Source organism: Monopterus albus, unplaced genomic scaffold, assembly GCF_001952655.1.
Source record: "Monopterus albus unplaced genomic scaffold, M_albus_1.0 scaffold115.1, whole genome shotgun sequence".
NCBI classification, from domain to species: domain Eukaryota; kingdom Metazoa; phylum Chordata; class Actinopteri; order Synbranchiformes; family Synbranchidae; genus Monopterus; species Monopterus albus.
In genome coordinates, this window is record NW_018127995.1 from 97,171 (window position 1) to 123,843 (window position 26,673).

General features: G+C 43.1%; 1 protein-coding gene and 1 long non-coding RNA gene across 2 annotated transcripts in view; one reads left to right on the plus strand and one right to left on the minus strand.

The window, feature by feature from the left end:
• The window catches only part of foxg1a (forkhead box G1a), a 7,440-nt gene extending 1,832 nt beyond the window's left edge, over positions 1 to 5,608 (plus strand). Inside the window, 2 exon segments of the mRNA XM_020611567.1 lie at positions 2 to 465; positions 467 to 5,608. Of these exon segments, the coding sequence (XP_020467223.1) occupies positions 2 to 465; positions 467 to 695 (693 nt within the window). The 3' untranslated portion in view covers positions 696 to 5,608.
• Positions 5,609 to 16,531: 10,923 nt separating this feature from the next.
• Positions 16,532 to 22,597, minus strand: LOC109966612 (uncharacterized). Its single transcript, XR_002275807.1, has 6 exons — positions 22,336 to 22,597; positions 20,993 to 21,030; positions 18,537 to 18,637; positions 17,703 to 17,776; positions 17,109 to 17,167; positions 16,532 to 16,616 (listed from the first exon to the last, which is right to left on the minus strand). It is a non-coding gene; the product is annotated as an uncharacterized LOC109966612 (long non-coding RNA).
• Positions 22,598 to 26,673: the final 4,076 nt, after the last annotated feature.

Here is a 26,673-nt window from a genome sequence, read left to right on the forward strand (position 1 = left end):
CGACGGGGTGTTCATCGGCGGCACCACCGGGAAGCTCCGGCGGCGGTCCACCACGTCCCGGGCCAAGCTGGCCTTCAAGCGGGGCGCGCGGCTGACCTCGGGTTTGACCTTCATGGACCGGGCGGGCTCCCTGTACTGGCCCATGTCCCCCTTCCTCTCCCTGCACCACCCGCGGGCCGGCGGCGCCCTGGGCTACAATGGCACCTCCTCAGGCTACCCGGGTCATCCCATGTCCTACAGCACCATGCTCACCCAGAACATGGGCAGCAACCACTCGTCGTTCCCGTCCTCCAACGGGCTGAGCATGGACCGGCTGGTCGGCGGGGACCTCCCCTACGCCACGCACCACCTGACGGCTGCGGCCCTGGCGGCCTCGGCGGTGCCCTGCGGCCTCTCCGTGCCTTGCTCCGGGGCCACCTACTCCCTGAACCCGTGCTCGGTCAACCTGCTGGCCGGGCAGACCAGCCCCGCCCATGCCCACGCAGACCGGCGGCGGCGGCGGCTCCCTGCAGGCCGCGCGGGCTTCGGCCTCCAATTCCCCGCAGGCTCCGTCCTCTTCCTCGCTGCCCTGTGACTCTCTGAGGCCGGCTCTGTCCGGCTCTCTGCCGGCCTTCTCCTCGGGACTTTCCGGGGGTTTGTCTGACTATTTCACGCATCAAAACCAGGGATCGACCTCCAACCCGCTTATACACTAACACCCCCAAACCCTGTCATCCGCCCCTGAAGGAGTGAAAATGGTGAAGTGACTGGAGCTGTAAGTTGAACATTTCCATTGTACAAATGACAGAATTATTCTAAACGAGCTACTATAGAAAAACGCGGAGAGACTTAAAGTGCGAAACAAAGCAGCAGCAGAGACTCAGACAGAAAGCAGCCCTGAACTTTCAGGTATTTTTTAATATTATTATCTTCTTCTTCTTCCTCTTCTTCTGCTCCACCTTCTCCAGCGGTTTGGTTTCTGTGTACATACTGTCTGTGACCGAGTGTCGGGCTTTGTCTCTGTATAGTACTGTCAGTCAGCGACGTGCAATGTGATCTGAGATTTCAATGATGATGTAGGCTGAGTTTCCTTTCTGTTGTTGTTGGAGGAGATTTTACTTTTTTATAGAATGTGTATTTAAAATAGTTTGGTCTAATTTGAAGATTTAAAAAAGGTCAAAATATGAACAACAATGTCTCTCCTCGCCGGCTTTGCCCGCATGTTTGCAGTATTATCAGGTACCATGTGGGTCAGAGAGGAGGCGGTGGAGAAGGATTTTATTTTAGGAAATTTAAACGCAATTTTTTTAAAATTTTGTTTTATGTTTTAGTGAAATGTTTTTGTTTTTTAAGCAGAAAGCAAAGCAGCACCGGCCCCCGCCGTTCAAGTCCCGAGGCTGTTTCTCCATTCATTCATTTCAACATGTTACTGTACTTGTAGACCAAAGAATCGGTTTTAGGACATTTAGTCAGTTCAGCTGCACAACATGCCAGGCCTGATGTAGTAGGAAATATGGAGTGAGTGAATGAGTGAGTGAATACATGAAGGGGTGAGTGATGCCTCCTTCACTGCAGAAAATGTCCATTTAAACGAGATGTTGATCGCGGTCGGATGAAGCTGACTGTTTTCTTAAATTAGGGGAAATCTGAAGGGAGTTTGGTGTCGATTTCAGCTTTTTCAGCCACCGTTCGTGGGGGCAGCTGGAGGGATGTTTGCCTTAATCCGCTCGATGTTTGGATCTCACGTTAAAGCTGGAGATGAGCTGTTGATCTGACACAAAGCTCCGACTCTCCGACTCATTCCTCAGCCTAAATATCTCGTTTGGTTCATGGATGTTTTCCGCAGTGGAAGCCTGTGATGTGTTTTCTTTGATTGTAAACGTGATCGCCGAGAAAACGGACGTTCACTCATCTTCTCTTATTACTATTATTTTTTGTATAATTAGCAAAAGAGAGAGGAAAATGTCTATTTGTAATTTGAATTTGGGGTTTTACTTTTGTCGAAAAGAAAGGCCGATGTAAAAACCCGTTTGTTTGACAGAAGAAAAAAAAGCCTCCTTATCTAATTCTACTTGGAATGATTGTCCTTTAATTGTCGTCTCTAAAACAATTTTTCATGGTTGTGATACTATTGTGGTCTTATTCTTATTCCCGTGTTTGTCGCTTACAAAAGAGAAAAAAGAGAAAAAAATGTTTTAATCATAAAAAATACAAATAAAATCATAGGTTACATTCATAACTAACGAAACTCCCTTTGTCTTCTTTGCTCCTGCCGTGCACGTTGCCACGGGTTTTATCAACAGGTACAACAACTTAAATGAAATGTGCTTTATTTCTAAAAGCTTCCAACACTTTCAAAGTCACATTTTCACATTTTCACATTTTCTTGGGCTTCAGCTGAAACTGTGCCTTTTGTTAACGCGGTTCTTCGCTGCTCAGCTGCCAAGAACGAATTTTAATATTGTGACGGTTTTAATGCAGCGCAAACAGCAGCTCCACTCCAGCACAGGCGCGTCCACGTCCAGCAGCGTAACAGCAACATTGCTTCGAGTGTTTTCAGCCCTGGCTGTGGAATAATCAACCTCGTCAACGAGTGTTTTGGGGAGTTTAGTTGTGTACGCACACAGATTTACGCGCGTCTTTCTGGACAAACTGTGTGAAATGATGCAGCAGAGGTCGCGTTGAGGCCCGAAGCCTGACGGACTGAGGCTTTGTTGTGCTGCAGCTTGTGACACTTCTCCTTTGGAACAGTGAAATCTGAGGCACTGCGGCCTCCGAGACCGACTGGTTCACATCTTTACAGGACGAGGTTTCCCCATATTTCCTCCGTTTTCGTGAGCGGGGTCTGAATGTTCCTGTGCGCAGCTCCAAGCTGCAGTCAGCTCACCTGGAGCCCTGAACGTGCACGGTTCTCACACTTTCTTATTGAGACGTCGGATTTTTGTTCTTGTTGCTCGCGGAGTGTGTGTTGTCATGTTGACAGTGCGCGTGAGAGACGTGTGTATGTTGTTGTTGCGGTTTGTGCTATTTGGCCTCATTTCGCGGCTTCCTGATGTCACGCCAGCGGCGTGGAAGGGAACCAGAGCCGGTGTTGAGGCCAAATCTCATCGTTTTGATTTAATTTTAATTTATTTATTTTAGTTTGTCGTTTGTGTTCAGATAAATCTGTGCACGTGAACGTGGGTTTGGCCTCGGTCTGTCCTGATTGATTGGATTTAAATTTAGTCCTTAAATGTATCATTTTCTGTGCTTTTTAAGTTTTCAGAATGTATTTACCTTTTATTTGTACTATTTATTTCTTTGATAGATGTTGGTGGACACGCTCATTCCTCACGCACTGGCCGGTTTGCAGCCTTAAACTGCGGCGGAGAAGTTGAGCTCGTTTCCTTAAACGTCACGTTTGGATGTATTTTCCTAAGAAACGTCAGGTTTCCTGACTGTGTGGTTTGGTTCCACGGTGATTTTCAGATGCTCCTGTGATTCTCTGGACGTGTCGGTGCAGGTGGTTTTGCCTCACTCCGCTCGTGTGCTGTGATTCTACAGCACCGTGCACACCCATGATGTGTCGCATCAGTTGGACTTTAGTCTTTCACCTTTTCTCCGCTCGTGCTCACAGCAAACACGCTTCTTTACCCTGCAGATGTTTGGCCTTTCCTCCAACACAAGTCAGAGTCTAGGAGCCTCTGGCCTCGTTCAGTTCACTGCTGTGTCCGCGTGTGCACGTTTGTCATTTTCTCTGAAGTAAATAAAGAACTGAAGGGTGAATGTGATCGTCGGTCTGTGTCTGTGCTCTCTACAGACTCCCCGATAAAAACCAAACCAACTAACAGATGAAGTACATGCAGCAGATTCTTCATCTTTTCTTAGACGTTACAGTTGGATGTGAATGCACCATGTGAGCCTCGGTGTGCGCGCTTCCTGCTCTGCTGCTGCAGCAGCTGCTGTCGTTCTGACCTGCGGGTTTTCTGGATGTTAAATCCACTGTTCGAAGAGGCTCCGCGTTCTGCCTGCTGCTGTTGTGCTGCCGCAGAATCGCACCAAACATATGCGTTTTTCCGCACATTTATGCAGCGTCCTTGCGACAAGCTGCACTGCGGCCTGCGCGTCCGCCGCTCGTCTCTTTGTGTTTGCAGAAACCCCAAAGAACTCAGGACCTTCCGCTGCACAATGGGTGGACGGTGGTGCCACGACCAGGCCGCACCCGCATTTTTGGTTGTTTGGTAAAACGTGTTTTGGACGGTGTGGACTGATCCAGCAGAGAAACGGTCACTGCTGCTAGTTTTGGATAAATGTTCACAGCCTGGAGCTTCTGTCTCTGGTTCTCTGCGAAGGTTTATCTTATTTCTTCATGAATTAATTGATTGTTTCCTGATAATCGGACAAAATTCCGCGCTTTTCTATTGAATGAACATTTAGGGTTTTATCGTCCAAGAGTTTCCTTTTGTTCTTTTGTGTTAATGCACTTTACAATTCACAGGTGTACAGGTGCACGTTTTCTGTCCGTGAAGACGTCAAGCAGGAAACAGGCAGGAGCGGTTTGACTTCAAACTAAATTTAAATGAATGTATTTAAGGGAAATCCTGAAATGTTGCGTTTTGTTTTGGCAAAACTGTCTCCAGCAGCTCCTGAGCGTTTTGGCTGCACCGTCTGTGTGGAGGTCAGAGGTCAATCTTCCATCATGTTTCTGTTTTTTTCTTTCCAGGCGCAAACGTTTTCTCTGTTCAGGATTTAGAAACGTTTATCTCTTAAAGCCCAAATCACATCTGAAATAAACCTGACACATTCGTGCGCGTTCGTTTCTGCAGACATTTATTTCCACTTTTTTATTTTAAAGGTGCCACAGGAGGACAAACAGAGTCCAGGGTCAATGGCGCTGGAGCCCTCGCGCCGAACGTCGCGCACTGTCTGCGGCGTGACGTAACCGCGAGTCCGGCGGTCGTCAGTAAACGTCCTGTCAGTGGGTTTTTGTGTAGCGTACAGTCACACTACGCACAGGGCGATAATAATAATGTGATGTTTCCCTTCTCATGCGCAGGTCCCTGTGCACGCGCAGAGAAACGTCTGTTCTCGGCCTGAAGACGCTGGAAACCTCGCGGTTCTTTATTGTGGCAGAAATTCGCAAACCGACTCGTGTGTGTTTTTCCACAGATCAATAATCGCCCGCTCTGTGTCGCGCACACTGATCTGCAGCCTGTAAACCTCTGGTCACAGCTGCACAACATCTGCCTGCTCCTCTTTGTCTTTGTGCTGGTCTGTGAGGCGCGCAGTGTCCCGTGATGCTCCGAGGTTCAGGAGTCACAGGAAGCTGTTGCATGTTCAGGTGGTGGACGACTCTCCAGAAGCTTCGTGTGAAACCAGGATCCAAGCTGTAGGATCAGAAGGATTTACTCTGAAAACGGGTGGAGGTTTTGGCACCACATCTTCAAATGTCAGAGTCAGAGAGCGTTTAAATTCGGTTTAACATGATTTAAAATTCTGCAGCATCACATGAGAACAAACCAGGTTCAGTGTTTCACTGTGTGTCCACGGGCCTACACATGGTCACCGCCATCACTGATTCAGGTTTGTGTTGAACTTAGTTCAGCTTCGTTGGCTGTGGGTCTAACACCTGCTTCACATGATGGCACAGTTTTTGGCATTAAATTACAAAACATTTAAATATCTGAAGAAAACGGAGATTAAAAAAAAAATCAGACTTTTATTTTGAAAACTGTCTGTTTTGCTTTCCACTCAGACTCCTGGTTTCCCTCAGACCAGTTCAAATCAGTGTCCAACAGTTTGTCAGTAGATTCCAGAGGAAACTCACTGAAGACGTGAATATTTTAGCAGCAAAGTGAAACATCAGAAGAGTAATTCTGTGACGTTATTACATGTTAGTACTGTATTAAAATAATCAGTTGGGATCATGAAACACCTTCTTCACATTACACGTCATGGATCAGAGCTGAATATTTTGGCACCGCTGTGCCTTCGGAGATCCGGCCGCAGCCCGGGTTAGTGGAGGCCTTGACAGGAAACGCTGACGAGTTCAGAAGAAGAAACTGACCTGTACTGGGACCAGTTTCCAAGCTGCTCCTGAGGCCTTCTAGCCCAGGTGGAGAAACGCTGAACAGATGGCACTTTGACCCCAGTTTATAAAGTGCTGTCTTTAAAATTTTAGGTCTGGTCTCTAAAACCCATTTTAGTTCAAAGTATTCAGACAGGGCTGCTTCTCAGGCCCCGGTCTCAGCCCCGGTCTCAGCCCCGGTCTCAGCCCCGGTCTCAGCCCCGGTCTCAGCCCCAGTCTCACCCGTTCCTAGAAGAACAAATGTCTGAAAAGCCTGAATTTTTTGTCACCAAACTGAAAAATTAAAAAACAATTGAAAGTTATCAGCAACTGTCATCTTAAAGATAAGGGCCTCTGGAAACCAGTAGCCATCTGAACTCTGGGGGGATTTCAGTCACATGTCAGACGCTCTGAGAGGGAAACACCGGCCACTTTGGTGTTGAGAACCAATTCACTAATACTGGAAGTTACTGGCGACTCATCTGAAAACCAGTAAGTAGCATCCTGTTTCAGATGCTGTTGAAGATATAAACTCATTTGTTTTGGCGCCAGCTGACGTCCAAGTGTTCCCGAACAGTCTCCTGGACACAGAGTCTTGGAGTTAAGGAGGAGATGTGGCCCCTCGTCCCTCCTCCCCCGTGTCCTTCTGCTGCTGCCTTTGTCTTTTCACTGCTGGTCACCCCATTTAACATGGGGCCGATAGTATCGGCCTGACAGAGATTGGGTTCCCGGCAGCTCCGTTGTTGGGGGGTGAGGCGGAGTGGCGGGGGTTCTTGCGTTACACTCTGACTCGTTTAACTCGCAGCCCTCTTTTAGGAAACGAACAAATTGCTGCTGAAAGTCTGTCTTTGTTGTTTGGGCGGCCTGATCTGAGAGCAGCTCCGACAACAAACAGCCCCAGAGCTCGGATCAGACGGGATCTGCTGCTGGGGGTGGGGGGCATCAGGGATGTAACAGGACGGGGCCAAAAACACTTGACACAGGAGCATTTAGCAGTAAAAAATCAGAGAGAAGCAGCTGCAACGCGTCAGGTTTTAAAAAGTGTTTCACTAAATCAAAGGTTCAAACAGGAAGATGAGCAGAAAGGAGATAAAACCAAACAAGGATTTATGATAGTTATTTGTTTTATTATTTATTTTTATTTATGTATTTTGGGAGAGTTTAAATGATTGTTGAATACAAGTTTCTTCTTAAATTCACATGCAGCAGCTGATGTTTCATCATCAGCCTCTAAATGTTGTGAACACTGACTCTGGCACCACACGGTGCGTTTAGGTTCTGGTTGTGGTTTTGTTTTCAGTCGCAGTAAAAACCAAAGCGCCTTCAGTCAGTGTGGTACTGAGCAAAGGGCCATTTTGGTGGAAATAACCAATTTCTCATTAACACACTTTATCTGTGTCAGTGTGCAACAGGCTGCAAACCAAAGTCCAGTCAAATTTCTCCTGGTTTTTCCACTGAGGACTTCCTGTTGTTTAGTCTCTAAACACAACTACGCCGTGTTCCTAACTTCTCATGTAAAACCAACTTGTTTCTGTTTAACTGTTCAGTTTGGTGCTGGAGTGCGTTTATGGTGTGGCTCTGTTGGAAACGTCTCCGTCCTGTTCAGGGACAACCGGACAGCGTGTTTGTGCTGTGACCCTCCTGAAACCTCCTGTCTGCAGCTGGGCCACATGTGAATTTAAGGTGAAAAAAGTTTGTTGACCAAAACCAGTAGTCTTAAGAAAATTGTTTGGTTCCCAGAGATGTGTTATTATTCAGCGTCTCCTCCAGAGTTTCTGCACGTCTTCTTCTACAGCCTCCATTGTGGAGACCTGAACACGTCCTGTGCTGCCTTTACTCATTCCCAAAACGACCAGTCGCTCAAACACGAGCCAGTTGTGATTTTTATTTATTTTTATTTTTTATTTTTTAAACATTGTCAAATGTTGGGTCAAAATCATCTGTGACCTTTTTTCCCCCACACAATTTTATTGAATTTTTTTTTAGAGAACAGTGCAACAAAGCATCATGAGGATCCCATGAACATGTTTACAATTCAATCCCGAAGCAAACCAGAAGAAACAACAAACATTATAAAAAATTTAAAAAAACCCAACGCTGCATCCCTAATACCCCACCCGTATAATGGCTAGTGACATGATTCACCAGGAGCAGTATACATACACGAACATTACTCTGGAGAAGTAGGGAAATCCAGGTTCCCCACATATAGGGGTTATACGGAACATCACGTGACCAAACCGGTACACGGATCAGCGCACTTCCGCTTTTCTGCAGAACGCGGGTGACACAACAGAAGTAGAGAACTTCATTAATCCACTGTACGTGTGATGGTGGTAATTTAGATTTCCACTGTAAAAGAATTAAGCCCCTAGCTAACAGACAAAATGACTCCTGCATGGGGGATAACAGTGATGTTGGCGGGGATACCCCAAACAAAGCCATACAGGCAGTAGGTATGATCTGTTGTCCAGTAATCTTAGACAACATTCCAAAGATGTCTCCCCAGTAAGACTTTAAGACAGGGCACGGCCACAGCATGTGGGCGTGCGTTGCCAAGGCCTGATTACATCGATCGCAAACTGGGTCTATATCCTTAAACTTTTTGACAGCCTTACCTTTGTAAGATGAGTGCGACGGACTATTTTACACTGTGTGAATCCATGTTTGGCACAAAGAGATGACCCATGTATCCTTCGAAGCACTTTTTCCCCACACCTTGTCAGCGATCTCTTCACCCAAGTCTTCCTCCCAAAGTATTCTAAGGGGATTTATGGGAGTCATTCGCATAGAGTGGATTTGGGCATAAATATATGAGATCATACCTCCCAAAGCTGGTACTGGTTTAAGCAGTGCATCTAGTGGTGTTTTAGGGGGTCTGGTAGGAAACTGAGGAAACCTATTTCTAACGAAGCTACGAACTTGCAAGTATCTGAAAAAATGTGGCCTAGGGAGAGAGAAGCTTTCAGACAACTGCTCAAAAGATGTAAAATTGTTGTATGTAATCATCTGTGACCTTGTTGCCACTTTTCCATAAATCCTGGAACACGCAGCTTCGTGCAGGACGGATACGTTTCTAATCTTCCTCTGACTCTTTGAGGCTTTTCAGGAAAGTTTAATGGAGGAAAGTTTGTGTGATATTACAAACTTACAAACACAGTTAAAGTGGTTCGAAACTGGGTTTATGTGAAATGAGTTATTTCCACCAAAAACAATCCACTGACTGCGGCTGTGGCGACTGAAAACAAAGCCACAATCATGAAGTTAACTCAGTCCAGAACAAAAACTGAACCGGAGTCAGATTGGCAGTGGAGCCGCTGTTATTCAGAAGCAGAAATTTGCCAGAAATGTGTCACTTTTCATAGGACTGACTACGACAAGAATCATGCGGCAGCTGATGGTGACGAGGAAACGTCGAGTGTCTCAAACATTTGGTGTTTTTCTGACTGGTTTCCCGCCTGTTCCTGGTCTCTAATCCTCCCTGCGGTAAGACTGGTTTATGTGTTGGCTGCCTGAGTGTGGAGGGTTAAATTCTCTGGGTCAAAGGTCACCTGACTATCTGTAGGTCTGGTTCAGGTCAGGACCCAGGCCGGGCTGCTTCCTGGACCACTTTCTATTCTTAACATTTGAACTTTGTCAGTAACACAAGGTGAGAGCACCTGGTTCAGTCTACAGCCCAGAGAATGGCAGTGACTATAATATACGTTAAAGAAGGACAATTATGTTTATTAATCACCTTGGGGGGGGGGGTTAATAGCTGGTGGACAACAGTGGAGGTCTACGGCCCAGAGCGATGAGCTGGACCAGGGTCTGGACTCACACACATCATGGTGAGTACATTTAAATTCAGCTTCACCTGCCTGAGAAAGCATGTGGGAGGCTGATTTTAGGCCCAATCTATACGTTTCCTTACTGAACTGTTTGCTAGTTTTAAAAGTTTAACAAAGATTTCTGGGGGTGTCATGGGTGTTCATGTTCACCCCAAGGAGCCCACTAGCAGCTTAATGCATCCCTGTGTTTCCATGCATGTGAATGTTGTTGTACTACTCGCCTCCTCCAGAGCATTAGAAGGATGAAAGAGCCCAGTTCTGCATCAGAAACTTTAACTGGAATGTTGCATGTTGAATGTGGAGACCAGTAACAGTTATTCCGATTCAGGTTTAGGAATGTACAGTCAGTCCGGCTGCAAACAGGCCGAGAACCACTGGGCTGCTGTCACGTGTAATACATCCTGAATGAGCTCATTATAATGTTTTACATGGGCGGCTGAAAGATAACGGCAAAAAGAAAAAGACATTTAAACCCTGAAATCTGTCACAAATGTAAAATGTTATTATAATGTCCAGTCCAGACAACGGTTCGTTTGTATTTACATCTGATTACTGCAGTTTAGAGTTTTCTGGACACAATATCTTTAATTTGGATTTTTTTATGTCAAAAATTATAAAATATTTTTCCTGCAGCCTGAGGAAAAAGCCCAGCAAAAAGAAATAGGAAAGTCCAAATTGACAGACACATAAAAGAAGAGAAAAGTAAAATTAGAACATTTTAGAGCATTTTGCTGAAGCTTCAGTGAATATGTTCATGTTTGTTCCTGTCACCACATTAAAACAGACTCTGTTTCCTCCCAGTGACGTCTCACCTTGTATTCTCTATCTTTTGTAATAGTTTCAGCAGCAGTGGAACACGAGACAAAACCACATCAAGAAATAGCAAACAGAGGTGGGTAAAAACTGTCAATGAAATAATAGATAAAAAGGTAAAATGAACTGCCGATATTATGGAAAAGACAGGAGCAGAAGTGATGTTTAAAATGTCTGGATGTGTTTGATATTTCACTTTTAAATGATTCACATGTTCAGGGAAACAATCATTAAAGCAACACATTATTTTTATAAGTACCATAAGAAACAGACTCATTTCTTAAAATCACTGGCAGGTGTTAGAGAACAAACAGGACATTAGTGAACAGGCCTCCTGGGCACAGGCCCAGGGCCAAAGGGTTTAGGGCCCCCAGTCGCTTGGGGGTCCTAAAGTGACTTAACATCTCTTGACTGAAAGTTAATCAACAACACAGATGCAAAAGAGATGGAAGGACATCAAAACGGCCTCACAGACAAAATCAGCACAAGGACTGAACAGAGAAGCAAAATCACTAAATGAGATGAAAACCAGCTGCAAAACAAGTGAGTTCACTTATTTATGTTTTATCTGTAAGTAACTTCAGATTATTACATTTACAAGTGTAGATATATGATCGTGAGCGTGTTTTAGAACAGTGACTCCAACTCAGCCCAAATACACTTAAATATATGATGTGAGATGGACAGGCCTGATCCACTTTATTGTACATTCAGATTAATTACATTCTTACATACTAAAATTAAGTTTAACTTAAACATTATTAGTAACTAGTAATAGTTTTACTTTCAGATGATTAAATATTCAGAAATGTGAACCAAACAAAATACATTTAAACTGCGACTTCATTTTGCCACATTAATGTAAAAAGCTTGCATCAGCTGTAAACGTTACCAGGCATAAAAGATAAACCACCAGTGAATTCACTGTAGCAAACAACACAACATTATGAAATTAAAATGCACACACATTTGTCATTTTAGTGCTCAAAGACAAAACACAACACACTGGCTCTGTTCTCCCAAACAAGAGTCTCTGTGATATGACTCAGTGCAAAGTCTTTCGAGAATGGCCTGACATCTTTAAACAAAATATTGTCCAGTGTTGTGCGGAACGATCACTCCTTCACTGAAAATGCCAGTGTCACCATAATGTCTAGTCTCTCCGCCGTCCTTGTTGATAGCACATAGAATTTCATCTCCTTGGACGGCCTGTATGCGTTAACAAAAAAAGGTCAACATTAAATTCATTTTAAAGCTCGCATGTTTTACTTGATGAGGAAAATTGATCTCTAACGAAATCTGGTGATTTTCTGTGTTGCTTCTCTTCCTAAGGCTGAATAAAAAAAGTCCTTGTAGGATGCAAGATGTTTCTGAACATTTCTCTGTAGGTGAGACATGCATCATCTGAGTGCCAGGGCCACAGCATGGGTCACATGCATGTTCAGTTAGGATGTTCTCTGAAGTAAAGGCCATTAAATTCACCGGATTCGCCCCTTCTCGTTACAAGCTACTGATTTACTCTGCGTTTTGCTCTATGATCTATGATTATTGGTATCAGAGGTATAACTGGGGCCCCTACTACACAAAATCCACAGTTTGAACATAGTTGTACATTCGCGTTGCTGTCCAGTACAGGTGCACTCTGTCTGATCCTTTTTCCTTTTTGTCCAACGGGCCACTCACAACCTGTTCCCCTGTGTAGGTGGACGAGGTGACGTCACGCATAACCACTTCCGGCTCAGGTTGAAACGCCGCTCGTGTCCGCAGTTGTTCCTTCCCTTGGACAGAGAGGAGGATGCTAACATGGCACAGGTGCGAGCCAAGTACGGAAACAGTTGTGTCGTTGGCTGCACCAACGAACACGCAGGTTCTTCTCGGTCCCACATCATAACATGCCAAGTGAAGGGTCACTACAATATGTTTAGACACGGTGTGTGGAAACACCGACAGCGGCTAACCAGGGCTAACAGTTACCTCTCGGTGCTGAGGCCGAGGCTCAAGACGGACTGAACCCGTCCGTGACGTTTCTTCATATCCTGAAGCTGTAAGTGTTGATTTTAACGTTTTTTTTTCAAGTGCTGATGTTTTAAGGTCATTTATTTGCTGTGTTAAAAGGAAGTAGCCTGAACTGTTGCGGCCTCATTAGCTGCTAGGCCACGTTAGCCTAGCAATGCTGTGCGGCTAACGTGGCTAACTTTAGTTTGTGTTACACGCTGAAGCAGGTGCAAGTGTTTGTGCTGTTATTATTGAGGAACAGCCGGAATGTAATAGAGACTTTGTGTGAAACTTCCTATGCCAGCTTCATCGGAGCAGAAGGTTGGGTGGCGGTAACTTGGCTTGTTCTGCTAAGCGGCTCAGGTGTGTTTGTTGTTGGCCGTACACAGAATATTGTTTCACCAACGAGTTGCTAACGCCCAGCTGCGTTGGCACCAGTGACGTCACGGTTTGTGAGCAGCCGCGTGGAGGACGTTAAAATCCCTGTTCACGGATGCACTTAGCGCCTCTGTCACCTGGCTCCGTCCGGTCTGTCGAAACTTGTTTCCCTTAACCTGAAGCCTAACGTTACCCAAACCACATGCACCGAGGGGACGCTACGTGGAACCGAGTTTTTAAATGGGGAACACATCTGGATGGGGGTGTTCCCTAACCGTAGTCCTCGGTGGGTGTGGTTAGGGTAATGTTAGGAGAAACATCTGGATGGGGAAACAGATTTGGACACAACAGTATGGAGGTATGTGACTGTGACAGATTCAGATTTGTTTCTGCTGAAGGCTTGTACTGTTATGAACAAAACAACTGCTTCGATTTAAAGCTGCATTAACTAACATCTCCCTCGACCGTTAAGGGCGAAGTGGGAGTCCAAACAAACTCCAGCAGTATCCCCTCCTCTTCTCCCTCCATTGCTCTTCATCCCTCCTGCCCTTTCTCTGAAACTACATCATATCTGGTCACAGTTGTGGCAGTCGGGTAGAGCAGCAGTAATAACCGGCTCCAGAACCAGCGTATAGGGAACATGGAGCCTGTGGTTTTCAGTGTCTCTGCAGCTACAGTGTCAAATAAAGAGGTTTACATTTTAGCCATATCTATATTATGTCTAACGTTGTTTGTAGCGTCTGTATCTGCAGAAACACAAGAAATTTATGCAGAAGAATGTTTTTTCTCCAATATCATTGATGCAGTACTAATGTTCTGGCCACTATCGCATCACATTCAGTACTACCCAGCAGTATGTAAAGTACTTAAATTGTAAGTATATAAAGTTATTAAAAGTAGCTCCACCTTTACCAGCTGCAGCAAACAGGATAATGCATTTAATTAATTATAATTACAATCCACTAATAAAAATGTGCCGGTCTGCATCAGTACTTTTAGTACCTCAGGTTATATTTTGATGCTTTTATTTAAGTAATATTTTGAGAGTATTTTCATTGTGGTACTGCTACTTTTACTTGAGTAAACAATCTGGGGTGCAGTGACACTGAGCTGACCACCAGTTGGCAGTAGTGAGCAAACTGCTGGTTAGGGCATCAGAACAAGAAGGCACCAAAATACACTAGACGAGCCACATCATGGTCAAGTTGGGATTTACTTTTACAGTGAAACGGCTTTAAAGTGACCAAGTTTTGTGTGTGTGCGGTTTGTCTGTCTGTCGGCGACAGGATCCAGGCCTGCAGCTCCATTGCAGTTACTACCTTAAATACACGATCTGTCTGCAGCCTTAGGAGTAAACTGATGCTTGTTGCACTGTGAACTACATCTACAAGCTTTTATTAATCCATACGTCCACACAGGAGGACCCTGGTTGTTTACATTTTTACATTTACTTTAATACAATTATTTACTGTTAATTTTGTGTAACTGATGTTTACCACTGAATAATATATATATATATATTTTTTAGCAGCTCCATTTGGATGGAGTCCTGACAGATGGGGCAATCCTGAAGGAGGGGGAGAAGCTGAGTCCATGTCACCAGACGTCTTCACTGGAGGCATCTCACCATCTCACCCTCTGTTCTCCTCCAAAAACCATTACTTTTATTTCTTGGAACGCTGTGCAGGTAAATACAACATCTTCTTTTAACCTGCTGTTTCCCTCTAAAGTGACCGTGGTGACTATTTATAGCCAGTGCTCATTTCACTACCTGCGTTGTTGAGATTTAAGGAAGCTGCCATAAAGATCGTCCTCAGTTAGCTAGCACAGTTCATTTCTCACGCTGGTTTCTGGCCCAGTTTGGACTTGGTTTTAAAATGCATCTTAGATGATGGGATCCCAAGTGGACAGCTGAGACGTCACCAGTTATACCTGTTTGTACATGCTTCTCTAAGTCGTCCAGCTGTCCACTTGTGTACTTGGCTGTAACGCTACCCCAGACATCTGTTCTCCTCCTGACTCAGAGAAATGATCTGACAGACATGTTCATCCTGAGCTCAGAGACTAACCGGTTGCCCTGGTGACACTGTTTAACATATGACTTCTTGTTTCCCCAAATCTCTACAACGGAGGCAGTGACAAGCAAAACTAGTGCTAGCTACAGCGTCACTATAGCCACTTCTAGAGGAAATATGGCAGATTCAAAATTCCAAGGCTGTCTGTTAAACTCTCTTTAGCTGAGGCTGGTGAACTGTTTCTTTTCTGTACTCAGACTGTACCTGGGCGCACTGTGTTATGAGAACACCGACCAGCCCCGAACAACAACTGGAGACCCACCATTCAGAGGCCCAGAGGGCAGAACACATAGCCAGACCGAGCAGACACTGTAAGTGCAATGTCTTTATTTTACACACACACACACATGCTTAGCAGCCACTTTATTAGGTACACCTGTAGAGTTGTATGCAACACTTCTGTCTTAACATCTGTGTTTGTGTGGTGTGTATATTTTGAAATTCTGTTTATTACTGAGGTCCTAGTTAAAGGTGGTGGGGTACTGGATGACATATTCAGAGGTGTCTATATTTTTGTCCTCAGATACATGAGGGTCAGAATATTAGGAACACCACCTTTAACTAGGACCTCAGTAATAAACATAGATGTTAAACCAGAAGTGTTGCACTGAAGTGCATATAGCTGTACCTAATAAAGTGGCCGGTGAGAAAACACACTACCTATTGCACATCAGGTTGACAGCTTCAGAACATGACACTTTACAAAACGTATAAAGACAATATAGAAAGAAAAAACTTTTTTGCAGTGAATGTTGAGCATAGATACAACTATGTAACAAATGTATTGGTGTTTCCCAGGGTACGTCAGCTGGTTGATGGTCTTCCTGTTCCAGGAAGTCTTTGTGGAGCCTGCCTCAGCTCTGTCAGCAGCAGTCTGAAGTCCTACCCTGGCTTCCTTAGAAAATTATGCATGTGCATCTCCCCCAAAACACATTGAGCTGTACTCAGTTTAACTCAGCATTTGAGAGCATACAGACTGAGTATGTAATCTCAGCCATGCGTGCACTTGTTTCCAAGTCTGTTCTCTCAGATTTCTTCACTGGGGTTTGTGTGAAAGTCTGTCAGTGTGAAAAGTTTGAAGGCACACAAACCACATTTTGAGTGTTGTGCAATTCGCAAGTCAGCATTTGAGAGTGCGCAGGCACAGATGTGTAAGAGCAGAATCATGGCTGAGTGTGAGGAGGAGCCCTGCTGCTCGCTCAAATCATCAGTTACACTCATGGTCCTGCTCGTACAGATCTGTGCGCTGTCAAATGCTGATTTGCAAACTGAGTAGCCCTCAAAACTTTTGTGCACTTTCAGAAACATTTTGGTGCTGAGACTCACAAACCCCAGTGGAGATATCTGAGAGCGCAGACTCAAACAAGCGCACACATGGCCGGGGTTACACTCAGAGCTGTGCTTTTTGGTGGGGATGTATGTCCATACTACCTGCAGATGTGAAGTACTACATGGGCCAAATAACCACTTGGACCAGCTCACAAACCTGGAGTTTGATGCCTGCAACAAATAAAACGGCACCACATATGAACGTCTTACAACATGAACATGTCTGTGGTGTTTTCTATGAAAGGATCTAAAGGACAAGTTAAGCCTGTTTGGTAACTGAAGCCAAATTTATCACATTTGGCCTAAGTGGAGTATTGTAAATAAAGATATGATGAAAATAAATTATTTAAATTACTGGCAGAATCTCAGATATGAAATCTTTTTCATATACACAATATCAGATGGTTCAAAACAGAGATGCTCCAAAAGTAGAACACGCTTACTTTCCTGTTTGCAGTATTTTTTTTTTTTAGAGGTGTGAATACACATGTCATAAAATACAAGATATTCATAAATAGTACTACATGTAATCCTCCACACTTAGTCCAGCCAGCAAGGTTCAGTGCATGGAGAATACATGAGTCCAGGACGGTCTGCCATACAAAATGCTGCTGCAGCATCACATGTAACCTATAATTAGAATGATCAAAAATAAATAGTTACCTGTGGTATTTCTGTGCCGCGTATGTCAACTTCAGCAGCCACAGGATCCTCATGCATACCTAAAAAGATTGAGAAGTACACAGCCATTAGTAACACTGTGGAGATGGAGTGCCTTCGTTTCCAGCCACACATGAAATCTTTACTAAGACTCAGTAGATTTGACAATTTTTGTATGCATCCAAAATCTGTTCAATCACTGTGGTCTAACATTTTTCCTCATCTCTGTTCAAGAAAAAGTAACTATCCAGATAAATAAATATAATACTGCACAATAACATGCGAAGAAAAAGTAATTATCCAGATAAATATAATACTGCACAATAACATGCACTCCACTACCTGCTGTATTGTTTAGAGACTGAAATTAGTCCCAATGGTGACGAAACAGAAAAGGCAGCATTTACAAGACACACACATAAAATAAACTACACTAAAACGTTACCTAACCTTTCTGAAACATCCTGCTGCACTGGAAAAGTCTGGACTTGGCTTTTAATAACTAGAGGGCCAGTGACAATCTTAAAACATTCTATAATATCAGAAGCCTCTGTGTGTGTGTGTGTGTGTGACTGGAATATGCAGCTGCAGACTTACCATATACTCCTGAATGAGGGGCCCGTGCTGTGATGCCGCTTGTAGCCCGTGTAAAAGGATCCCAGTGGTCAAAACTGTCCAAAATACAAAAACAAGCACAAAAATATAAGCTGCAGGAAATGTGGTAGCATAAAAACTCATTGTTCATACATACAGTAAAGGCTTTCCCTCATAACCAGTGACTGTTAGAAAAGTGCGTCTTGATCCATAAAATGTCAAAGGTATGAAAATGCAGGGTGAAAGCTCAGGTAATTATACTGAGAACCACGGGGACATGGGCAGCCAGCTGCCCACTGAGCTGCCCGCTGGCTCATGGGAGGGTCTGCTCTTTGACTTTCCCCACCTGGGAACTGAACCTGTACTGTCATAAGCTTCCTTCTTTTGTTTGTGTGCTGCTTTTCCCTCAATGGACATTTTCTTGCACCTTAAAAATGATTGGGGCTATTTTCTATGAGGCAAAACAGGACTTCATATGGGCCTCTTCAGAAACACACGGTTCATATAAGGAGTTTTAGAGCCGTAACAGCGACTGTTCAACTGATCCAAAAAAAAAAAAAGCCCTTGTGAATTGACTTTTGTTTTAGGTGTTTTTCAAACAAAAATGCCAAATGTCAGCTGGCTTCAGCCTCTTAAATGTACAGACTTGTATCTGTGTCCTACATGATAAACAAGTATCTTTGGGGTAGCCCTGCTTTTTCCAACCCTCTTCAGACTAATAGATTGAGAGGATCATCTGTAGATTAATCAGTGAAAATCACCGTTAGACACAAAATTACACACATATTCACCTCTCGTGAGATGTCGGGCCAGCATCTGTCCAGAAACGACACCTACCTTCTGGAAAACACACATCATCTGGGTTAACCGACGGTCCAACTGTGCCATGGAGGTTGTCTCAAGTGGGAGTGATGGTGTGCACTGGGTTCAGCATCTATCTGTTACACAAAGAAGACAGAGCACTGTGTTTAGTCACTGGTGTAAAGTTATTGTGCATCTTGTCAAAGGAGAAAATCGAATTCTGACCTCATTCATCAAGATCATCTTCAACAGGAGTATGAATGTACACTATTTTTTTGACATGTCTGTTTAAAACGCACTTTCTCGTTAAAACTGATCAGATGATGAAGCTGTAACATGAAAACCCACGCCTCCAGCAGCACACAGCAGTCTGAGACGAGCTGGTGGATAAAGTAGAACAGAAATGTGGTGGGAGCCAAGGCAGAGCTAAAAACAGGCAGTGCTGGATTTCCTTTTGGATAGACGATATTTCTCATTGAGATGAAAGCAGTCTCATGATATCGATACATAAAAGAATGAGAGCAGCAGCCGGCACGTTGGAGTGTGATGGTGAAATTAGCACAGATGATGCCCCTGCTACTTTTTTTATGTTCAGTTTGTGGAAAGGAGGTCAGAAGGTCACATCACTGTTTCTCATACACCGATTTATCTGTGGCGAACCACGACAAATCAACACCAACTGATTTCAAATAGGTTAGATCTTACTTCTGTGTAGTGGCGTCTGTAGCGCATGTGTTTGCTCAGTCCCTCCGTGCCCCGCTCCGTTTCTCTCACACACACATAAACACACAACAGCTAGGATTGCAAAATTCCAGGAATTTTCAGTGTTGGAAACTATTCCATGGGAATTATCAGGAATATTTGGGAATAAACTGGAAGTTTGCAAAACTGCTGAGCAGCCTAAACAGGGAACTTCAAGGTAGTTGAGAGGAAAAAAAAGCACATCTTGCAGCATAATCTTGGTTAAAACAATCAGACAATGCAAATTCAGTGGAGTTTCTCCCCTGTGCATTTCTCAATCACATGTAAAAGTAACTTGTAGAATCCGGCCACCACAGCACTACTGAATCCACACTGCTGCATTTGAGCCCAAGGACCACATCCAGTCAAGTCTGATGCTATTACTAGGGTGAATATATTTGATTTAGGCTATTAGAGTTTAACTGGCAAACACTAAATCAAAATGTGTCTTTATACAGTAGCCTGGTAGGAAGTGGACATGGAGGATGTTGATGAGGTCCAGGAAAAAGAGACACGGCCTGTGAGGAAAACGCCGAAACCAGAGGCTTGAAAAAAATGCTTTCATTCTACATTTTTAATAGGACATTTTAGGGGGGTGGGGTATATTTCATTTTACATTTTTGAATAGAATTTTCCACTGGGGTGGGGGGAATCATAGGGACTATGTTTATTTTATTCAACATTCATACTTTTTGTTGTTCAATGACAGAGAATATTAAAGTTGTACTCAGAGATAAATCCAAGTCAAAAAATTCAGTTGTTAAACTGAGTTTCCATGCACGTCTCCTTATGACCAAGCATGTTTGTATATTATACTTATAAACGTATAAATGGCCCAAAATTTCAAATTAATAAATTCCATAAATTCCCACTGAAAGTTGCCAACTTGGAATATTTCCAAAATTCCCAAGTAAAGTTTCTGGAAATTTACCGAAAACTTTCTGCCCCTTTTCAACCCTAGTGGCAACCAATTATTATAATAATCAGAATGTAATTCTGTAGGAAACTGCAGCTTCAATTAAAAGTTAGAAGCTGCACAATTCTGGGTAAAATATGAATCTTCTTTTTTTTTTTTCCAGGTAGAATTGAACCACGATTTTCAACCAATGAAATGCTCTTATCAACATTACATACTGTATATACAGCTCACCTGTGGCCCAAACACTGAATCCTCTTCCAAGTATTCAGGGAGGCCACTTTCATAACACTCGATCCACTGTCTGTAGCTATGCACATTAGCTTTCCCTCCTCCAAATGTGAAATGGTAAGACCTGCCCTTGGTCCCTGGATTTTTTTTTTTAAGGTGTTTTTTACTTTGTATTCAAACTTCATCATACTGTTTTTGTGGTGATGATTGAAGCTGTTGTACAAGTTTGTTGGGTTACCGTTGGGAGCTGCTTGCAGACTGTATACCTCTGACTGTCGTGGTCTCTACATATTGGATTCGTTTTGAATCAGTCTTCTATTCCTGTGTATAGCTCATCAAGTGATGTAACACATTCTGCAGCTTAGCGAGTGAACGGAGCTCTCGGTTTGGTGTAACCAATGTCCCTGCTAATGCAAACATGGCAGAATCATAATCATGTCAAAATGAGATCACGTAGGTGTCTGAATCCAGATCAAGACTGAAAAATGAGTAATCCGAACATGTAACTTTAGTGGTGGAAGATTTATGGATCTGTCACTTAGACAGTGTTTGAAAGGAATGACCACAGATCGATATCAAGGGTTTGTTCCTTAAATGCACTTACCAAAAAAACAGGAGGTGCCCAAGGAGCTGGATTCTGTTCTACATCACACCAAGATCAGACATGAGGAGACCATGCAAAAAAAGAACACAAATAAGCCAGTGAATAAAAATAAGCAGTAATATGACAAGTTACTGGCTTTTGTCTGCACTGAAAATGTGAAGTCCACAGTTCACTAAACTCATTAGTGACAATGTAAACTTGGCTGCTTAATAGGGCCTTAATACACAAAACATGTCAGATTAAATAGTAGAACAGGGCAGACACACAATCTTCTAGAGAATTTGTTTTATTACTCGTTTATTTAGAAAATACTATAGCATTGAATAAATAGTGATTTTTACAGATATGTGATAAAATATTCCTAGTTTTAGGTCTTAGAGAAAGAGACTGTTTGAATTAAGTGTGATGAATTAAACAGAAAACAAATGGATTTGTTAAATAAACATGACTTATAGTACACAAAACAGGCACAAGTAAATGTCATCTACTGATAATATTTTCATACAACCATGCTAAACCTATGTGGGCTGATCCCTGTGGTCTCCTGCCACCAGGCCAGAACCTCCAGTCTCTACAGACACAGACCTACTCAATTTGTCCCATGTGGTCGTTTCTGGTTTGGCATTTTAGCTCATTTCCTTTGAACTTTTCAGCCACATTCTTATGGTTTTTCTTTGTTTTCCATGTTTGGCGAGTCAGGAACTGTTTCTAGAACGATATTAGTGTCAGAAATGGCAACGGTGTTGGTATCAAACACCGAGTGTTTAGCCTACCTGTGTGTCACGGCGGGTTAGAGACGCTAACATTAGCCCTTGCTAACAGGAAGTCGCTGTGAATTTTATCCAGTTCGTTTCACACATTTACTTTTGCGCCAAATGCGCCTCAATAATAACATTAGAAAATATGTTAGTTTTAGAAAATGGCAAGGCTAAGTTACAAACTGCAGTAAATGTGAATTTCTACACAATTAACAAAAAAATAAAAATGAGCAAAGTCGTATTTTGTGTACAAATTAACCTAATTAAGATAACGTGTTACGGCGGATTTCATCGTCCTTGTAGGTTTTTTTTCGTCCTTGTAGGTTTTTTTTCGTCCTTGTAGGTTAATGTAAGAATACCAGGTTGACAAGCTTGTAATCTTAATGCAGCTAACGCTAACGTTTTAGCTAGCTAGCATTAGCCTACACCTAGGTTAGCTAAAGTCTATCAGAACCCGCGGCTGATAGCTTTAACTACTTCTTTCTCTATCAAAACACATTTTGAACTGTACACGGGACCTTGTTAAAATAAATACACGACATACAAATATTTACAAAACGCTGACCTAACGAAATGTGTACGTACATTTTCCCGTCGAATGCCAAGTACAGGAATGAAAACGCTGCAAGCACAACTTCGGACCTTCTTCTTCTTAGGTTAAATGGCGCCACCTACTGCACCGGAAGGTGTATTCATTCCTCTATGTGCGGATTATGTTCTACACATAAGACTCGTCTCCTTTTAGAAATTTAAATCCTTCCCTCTGTACCAATGGTTGGTTATCATTCGGACATATTAGGACGCGGCCATTTTGCCATCGATTTACTGGGATGCTCGCATATGATAACACCATTAATTCACTCATTCATTATAACTACTGCAGTAAAGTACCTCAAAATTTGTACTTAAGAATACTTAAATAAATAGACTTACAACACTTACGTTCGGTGCTTTCTTCAGCCCCGAGCCGTGTCTGCAGACGGGCCTATTCCTCTCGGCTGGTAAATAGCCCTACAACCTTCACCAACAGCATAACGCAGCCTTTATAAGGACTAGTGCACATTCCCTGTTCATTTTCTTGTCTTATCTTGTTTACTTGTTGCGTTGTACTGTTGAGTTCAGCAAAAAAGTATGAAATATCATGTAACTACCAGAAAGTGGGAGTTTTACTGTGAAAACGAAGACTGTGTGTTTTGGGAGGGGAGGGTAGTGGTGATGGTGTTTGAGGGGGGCTCATGTGAACTAGCAAGAAAACACTCGACGGCTCGTAAATAATCGTTTTAATGAGTGTAAAAGCAGGCGGCTCAGTGAGGGTCTGTCGGGTTAAGAAAACTCACCAAATCCGATTGTCAAAGTGCAAAGTGGTTTCGTTTCAATTGGCCCCCATCCTGCCTCCTTCCTTCCCTCCATCCTTGTCTTTGGGATGAGCCCCCCTCGCCTGGTCCAGTCCTGCCAATTACAAGACATAATAATATTTTCTTAAACCCGGTGTGATCTTTGGTTTGGTTGTTTTAAAAAGCCCGCTGGTCTCGGTGCGCTCCGCTGCTCCCTGTCAATGGAGCGTCAACGGGGCCAGATCAGCTGCCAGCACTTCCTTTTTATCAGCTCACAGCAGCTCTTCATCTTTTCACAGGACACAGCTATATTATTAGAGGCCGTTCTGTGTCCGCACAGCACTGCTTTCTCTTTATATACCAGTGTTTTATAGTTTGTACACTGGAAACTGTTTGTCACAATCAAATGAAATCAATGTAAAATTCCTGTTTGGCATTTTCAGAGATTAAGACTTGAAATCAGCGGTATGAAAGATTTATTAAATGTTAATTAAACTCATTAAATTAGCTTTTACGAACTATTAGCATTTCTGAATTTGGCATTGTGGTTAAAACTCTTCTCTTTTCTGAAAGTTTCATACACACCCACAAAGGCAATATTATAATCTGTAAAGTCATGCCACACCAAACCTAAGGGGCCTGAAACCCACCAAAGGTGTAAATTAATTTAAAAATTTTCTGACATTGCTAACCAAAGCTATGAACTAACATAGCTGTGGCTGAAACCTAAACTATTAGCTGACTGAACTGAGAGGAAAACATTTGTTAGTGACCAACTTGAGCTCTTAGTCAACATTTAACCAAAAATGTTTGACACGCTAATCTGTTAGCAAACATTTAAATAAAGTCTTTTAGTTACTTCACTGAGTTAAGCTGAACCGAGCGTTGTGCTACGGCAGCTTAGTGAAAGTTTCTTAGCTTAACTAAACCTTTGCCTGGCTTGTTCAACCTGACAGGAATGAAGAGAAGTGAAAAACACTGAGTGCTTGTTATAGTTTGGTCAGAACACAGATCACATTTAAAGACATGGGATTACAGGCTAAGTGACATATAGGCCTGTACCAATAGTCCATAAAGCCACATTATTAGATTTTTCTGTCAGTCTTTACTAACTGAAGCTCCAGTTTGTGTTTCCACAATGAAAAGAAGCCAAAACCTAATTTTTGTCTGGCTGAAAATGGACGCTGATAATCTGACCACAGATTCACCATCGAATTAGCATCAAAACCTCTCTGAGAGTCTCCAAACAGAAGTCAGAGAGACGGAGGATCAGCAGCCAACAGGCCGCTCCATGTGACACAGAAACCAACTGCACATATAATGAGGTGCAGTATAAATCTGTCAACACACACCCGCAGCCTCTGTCTGCTCCATACTGACTGTGTGTGCTCGGCCTGTATCTGTGTTGTCACTGTGTTTGCTGACTGGATGGCTAAACAAGGCCTGGTGTGTTCTAAGTATGTGAGTGTATTATTAGCTAAGCTCAGTGTGTATCCAGTATGGTAGCAAACTGTTTTAGCTGGTAAACACGCACACAGGAGGTATTTTAAACAGTTACGCAGTTCTTTGTCACTTTAAACGAGGTCATTACACAAAATTTTATGACCAGAAATGCTCATCAGACTTATTGTAAACAGTAGTGGAATGACTCCTCAGAGCCTTTTTGTAGAAGTACAACAGTGGAGAAATATCCCGGTATGAATAAAAGCGATGCTTTCAACTGATGACAACTGCAAAATGTCAGTGAAGTTGATGCAATTTGACCATATGGAGGCAAAAAGCAACAACAAAGAGACGCATGTGAGTTTCCAAATGACTTAGAGTCCCAGAAGGACTAGAAAGAGACAAAGCAACCACCTAGAAATGCAAACCGACTACAAGGAGACACAAAATGACCACAGCTCACATGTTAAATCATTTGTGAAATACACACATGTAAACAGGAATTTCATGCATTTGTGTAATTTCTCAGTTTCAGAATAAGAAACACCTGCATGTGTAGCTTATATAACTGCTTATCTTTTGCCAGTTGAGCTCTAAATTAAATTTGTAGCATAATTAGAAATGATAGTGGGAATGAAATAAATTACTCACAAAAAGTAGTTTGTAAGCAAACCTTGTCCCTAAAACTGACATTTATGGTGGTGTACACATACATTAAATAAGCAATGTGCTTGAAGGTCTAGCAGCTGAGTTTTGTGGTATATAAGCTACATTCATAAAAAGGATTCAAATAACAACAAAGTAAAAATAAAGTGCCGTGTCAGAGTTTGTTGAGCTGCAGCTGAAAATCCATCACAGTGACCAGATAATAATATTGTGTCAGCAGTGATGGAGCAAAATAAAGGAGGTAAACTATCGGAGCTGCAGCTGCTGGTCGTTATGACAAACAGGCAATAGAGGACAGCAGACATGACACTTGTTTAATAATTTTATGCTGTAAAATCCTTCCTCTTCTCCCCTTGAAAACACCACACACACTTCACCCCTGTCAGTGCAATCAGCAGGTAAACACACTGTCGGCGCCGTCAGCAGCAGCTCACTGGCACTACAGGTGGTTAATTAAAGGGCAATTTCACTTTATTTCTGCCTTTCCTGTTTTTCTCCTCCTCTGGTGTCCACGGCAAAGAAAAGAGGCTTTTCTTCCTTTACACTTGCTCTTGTATTCCCTTTACTGTAATGGAGTATAACTTCAACAGTGCAAAAGCATCAAGAATGGAATTATTTATAACACTCCACGGTAACAGTGCTGTATGAATGCTGCAACATGTTGGTGCACTGTTACAGCCATTAGTTTCTATTTTATATCCTGAAAAAGACTTTTACATTCAAACCTTTCTTATTTATTTGTTACTATACAAACTTTCTACCAGGTAATTCATCTAAGATAAGACTGTTGATCCAAGGAGGCAAAATGCAAACCAGTCTAGAGAGGAAGGAGACGGACAAACGCGTATTTAGGAACACAGAACAGGTTTGTCTGTAATCTGGTGAACATTAACCTAAACAATGTAGGTGAAGCTGATATGATGACTTTACTTTAAAACCAGCCATAATCCCACTTTAGCTCTGATATGAACCCAAATTCCCCCGCTTGTGGAAAACTGCAGGATAGTGCTGGATTTACTTGTGTGATCCTGTTTGAGAAACATGATTCATTTCTTGATAAACTGGTTGTGATGGGACGTTTTGGTGACAGTTGCAGCATCTGAACTTCTTTCATAACAGAGATCCTGTCTTTTCTGATGAGCAGCAATGTTTCCTCTGCCAGCCTTTGTCTGCCTGTCTGTGGGGGAGGATGGGAGAAGGGTGATGGGTGGTGGTTTGCTGCCCTCAATATGTTGTGATGGAGGACTTGGTTCTCCAGAAGGAGCGTCCGCCTGGCCAGAAAAGAACCATCATTGATCTGTTTGGCATCAGGCGTCTCCACAGTTTAGAGAGCTGATCTGGCTGTGGTGCATCCACAGAGAGTCGGGCTCTGCTCACGCTGCTGCTGACAACACACTCAGGCTGCTGCTTTCTGCTCAATGCACCCACACCGGATGTCTGTCTGCTCAGTGTGAACACCAAGACATTGCACAGAGGGTAT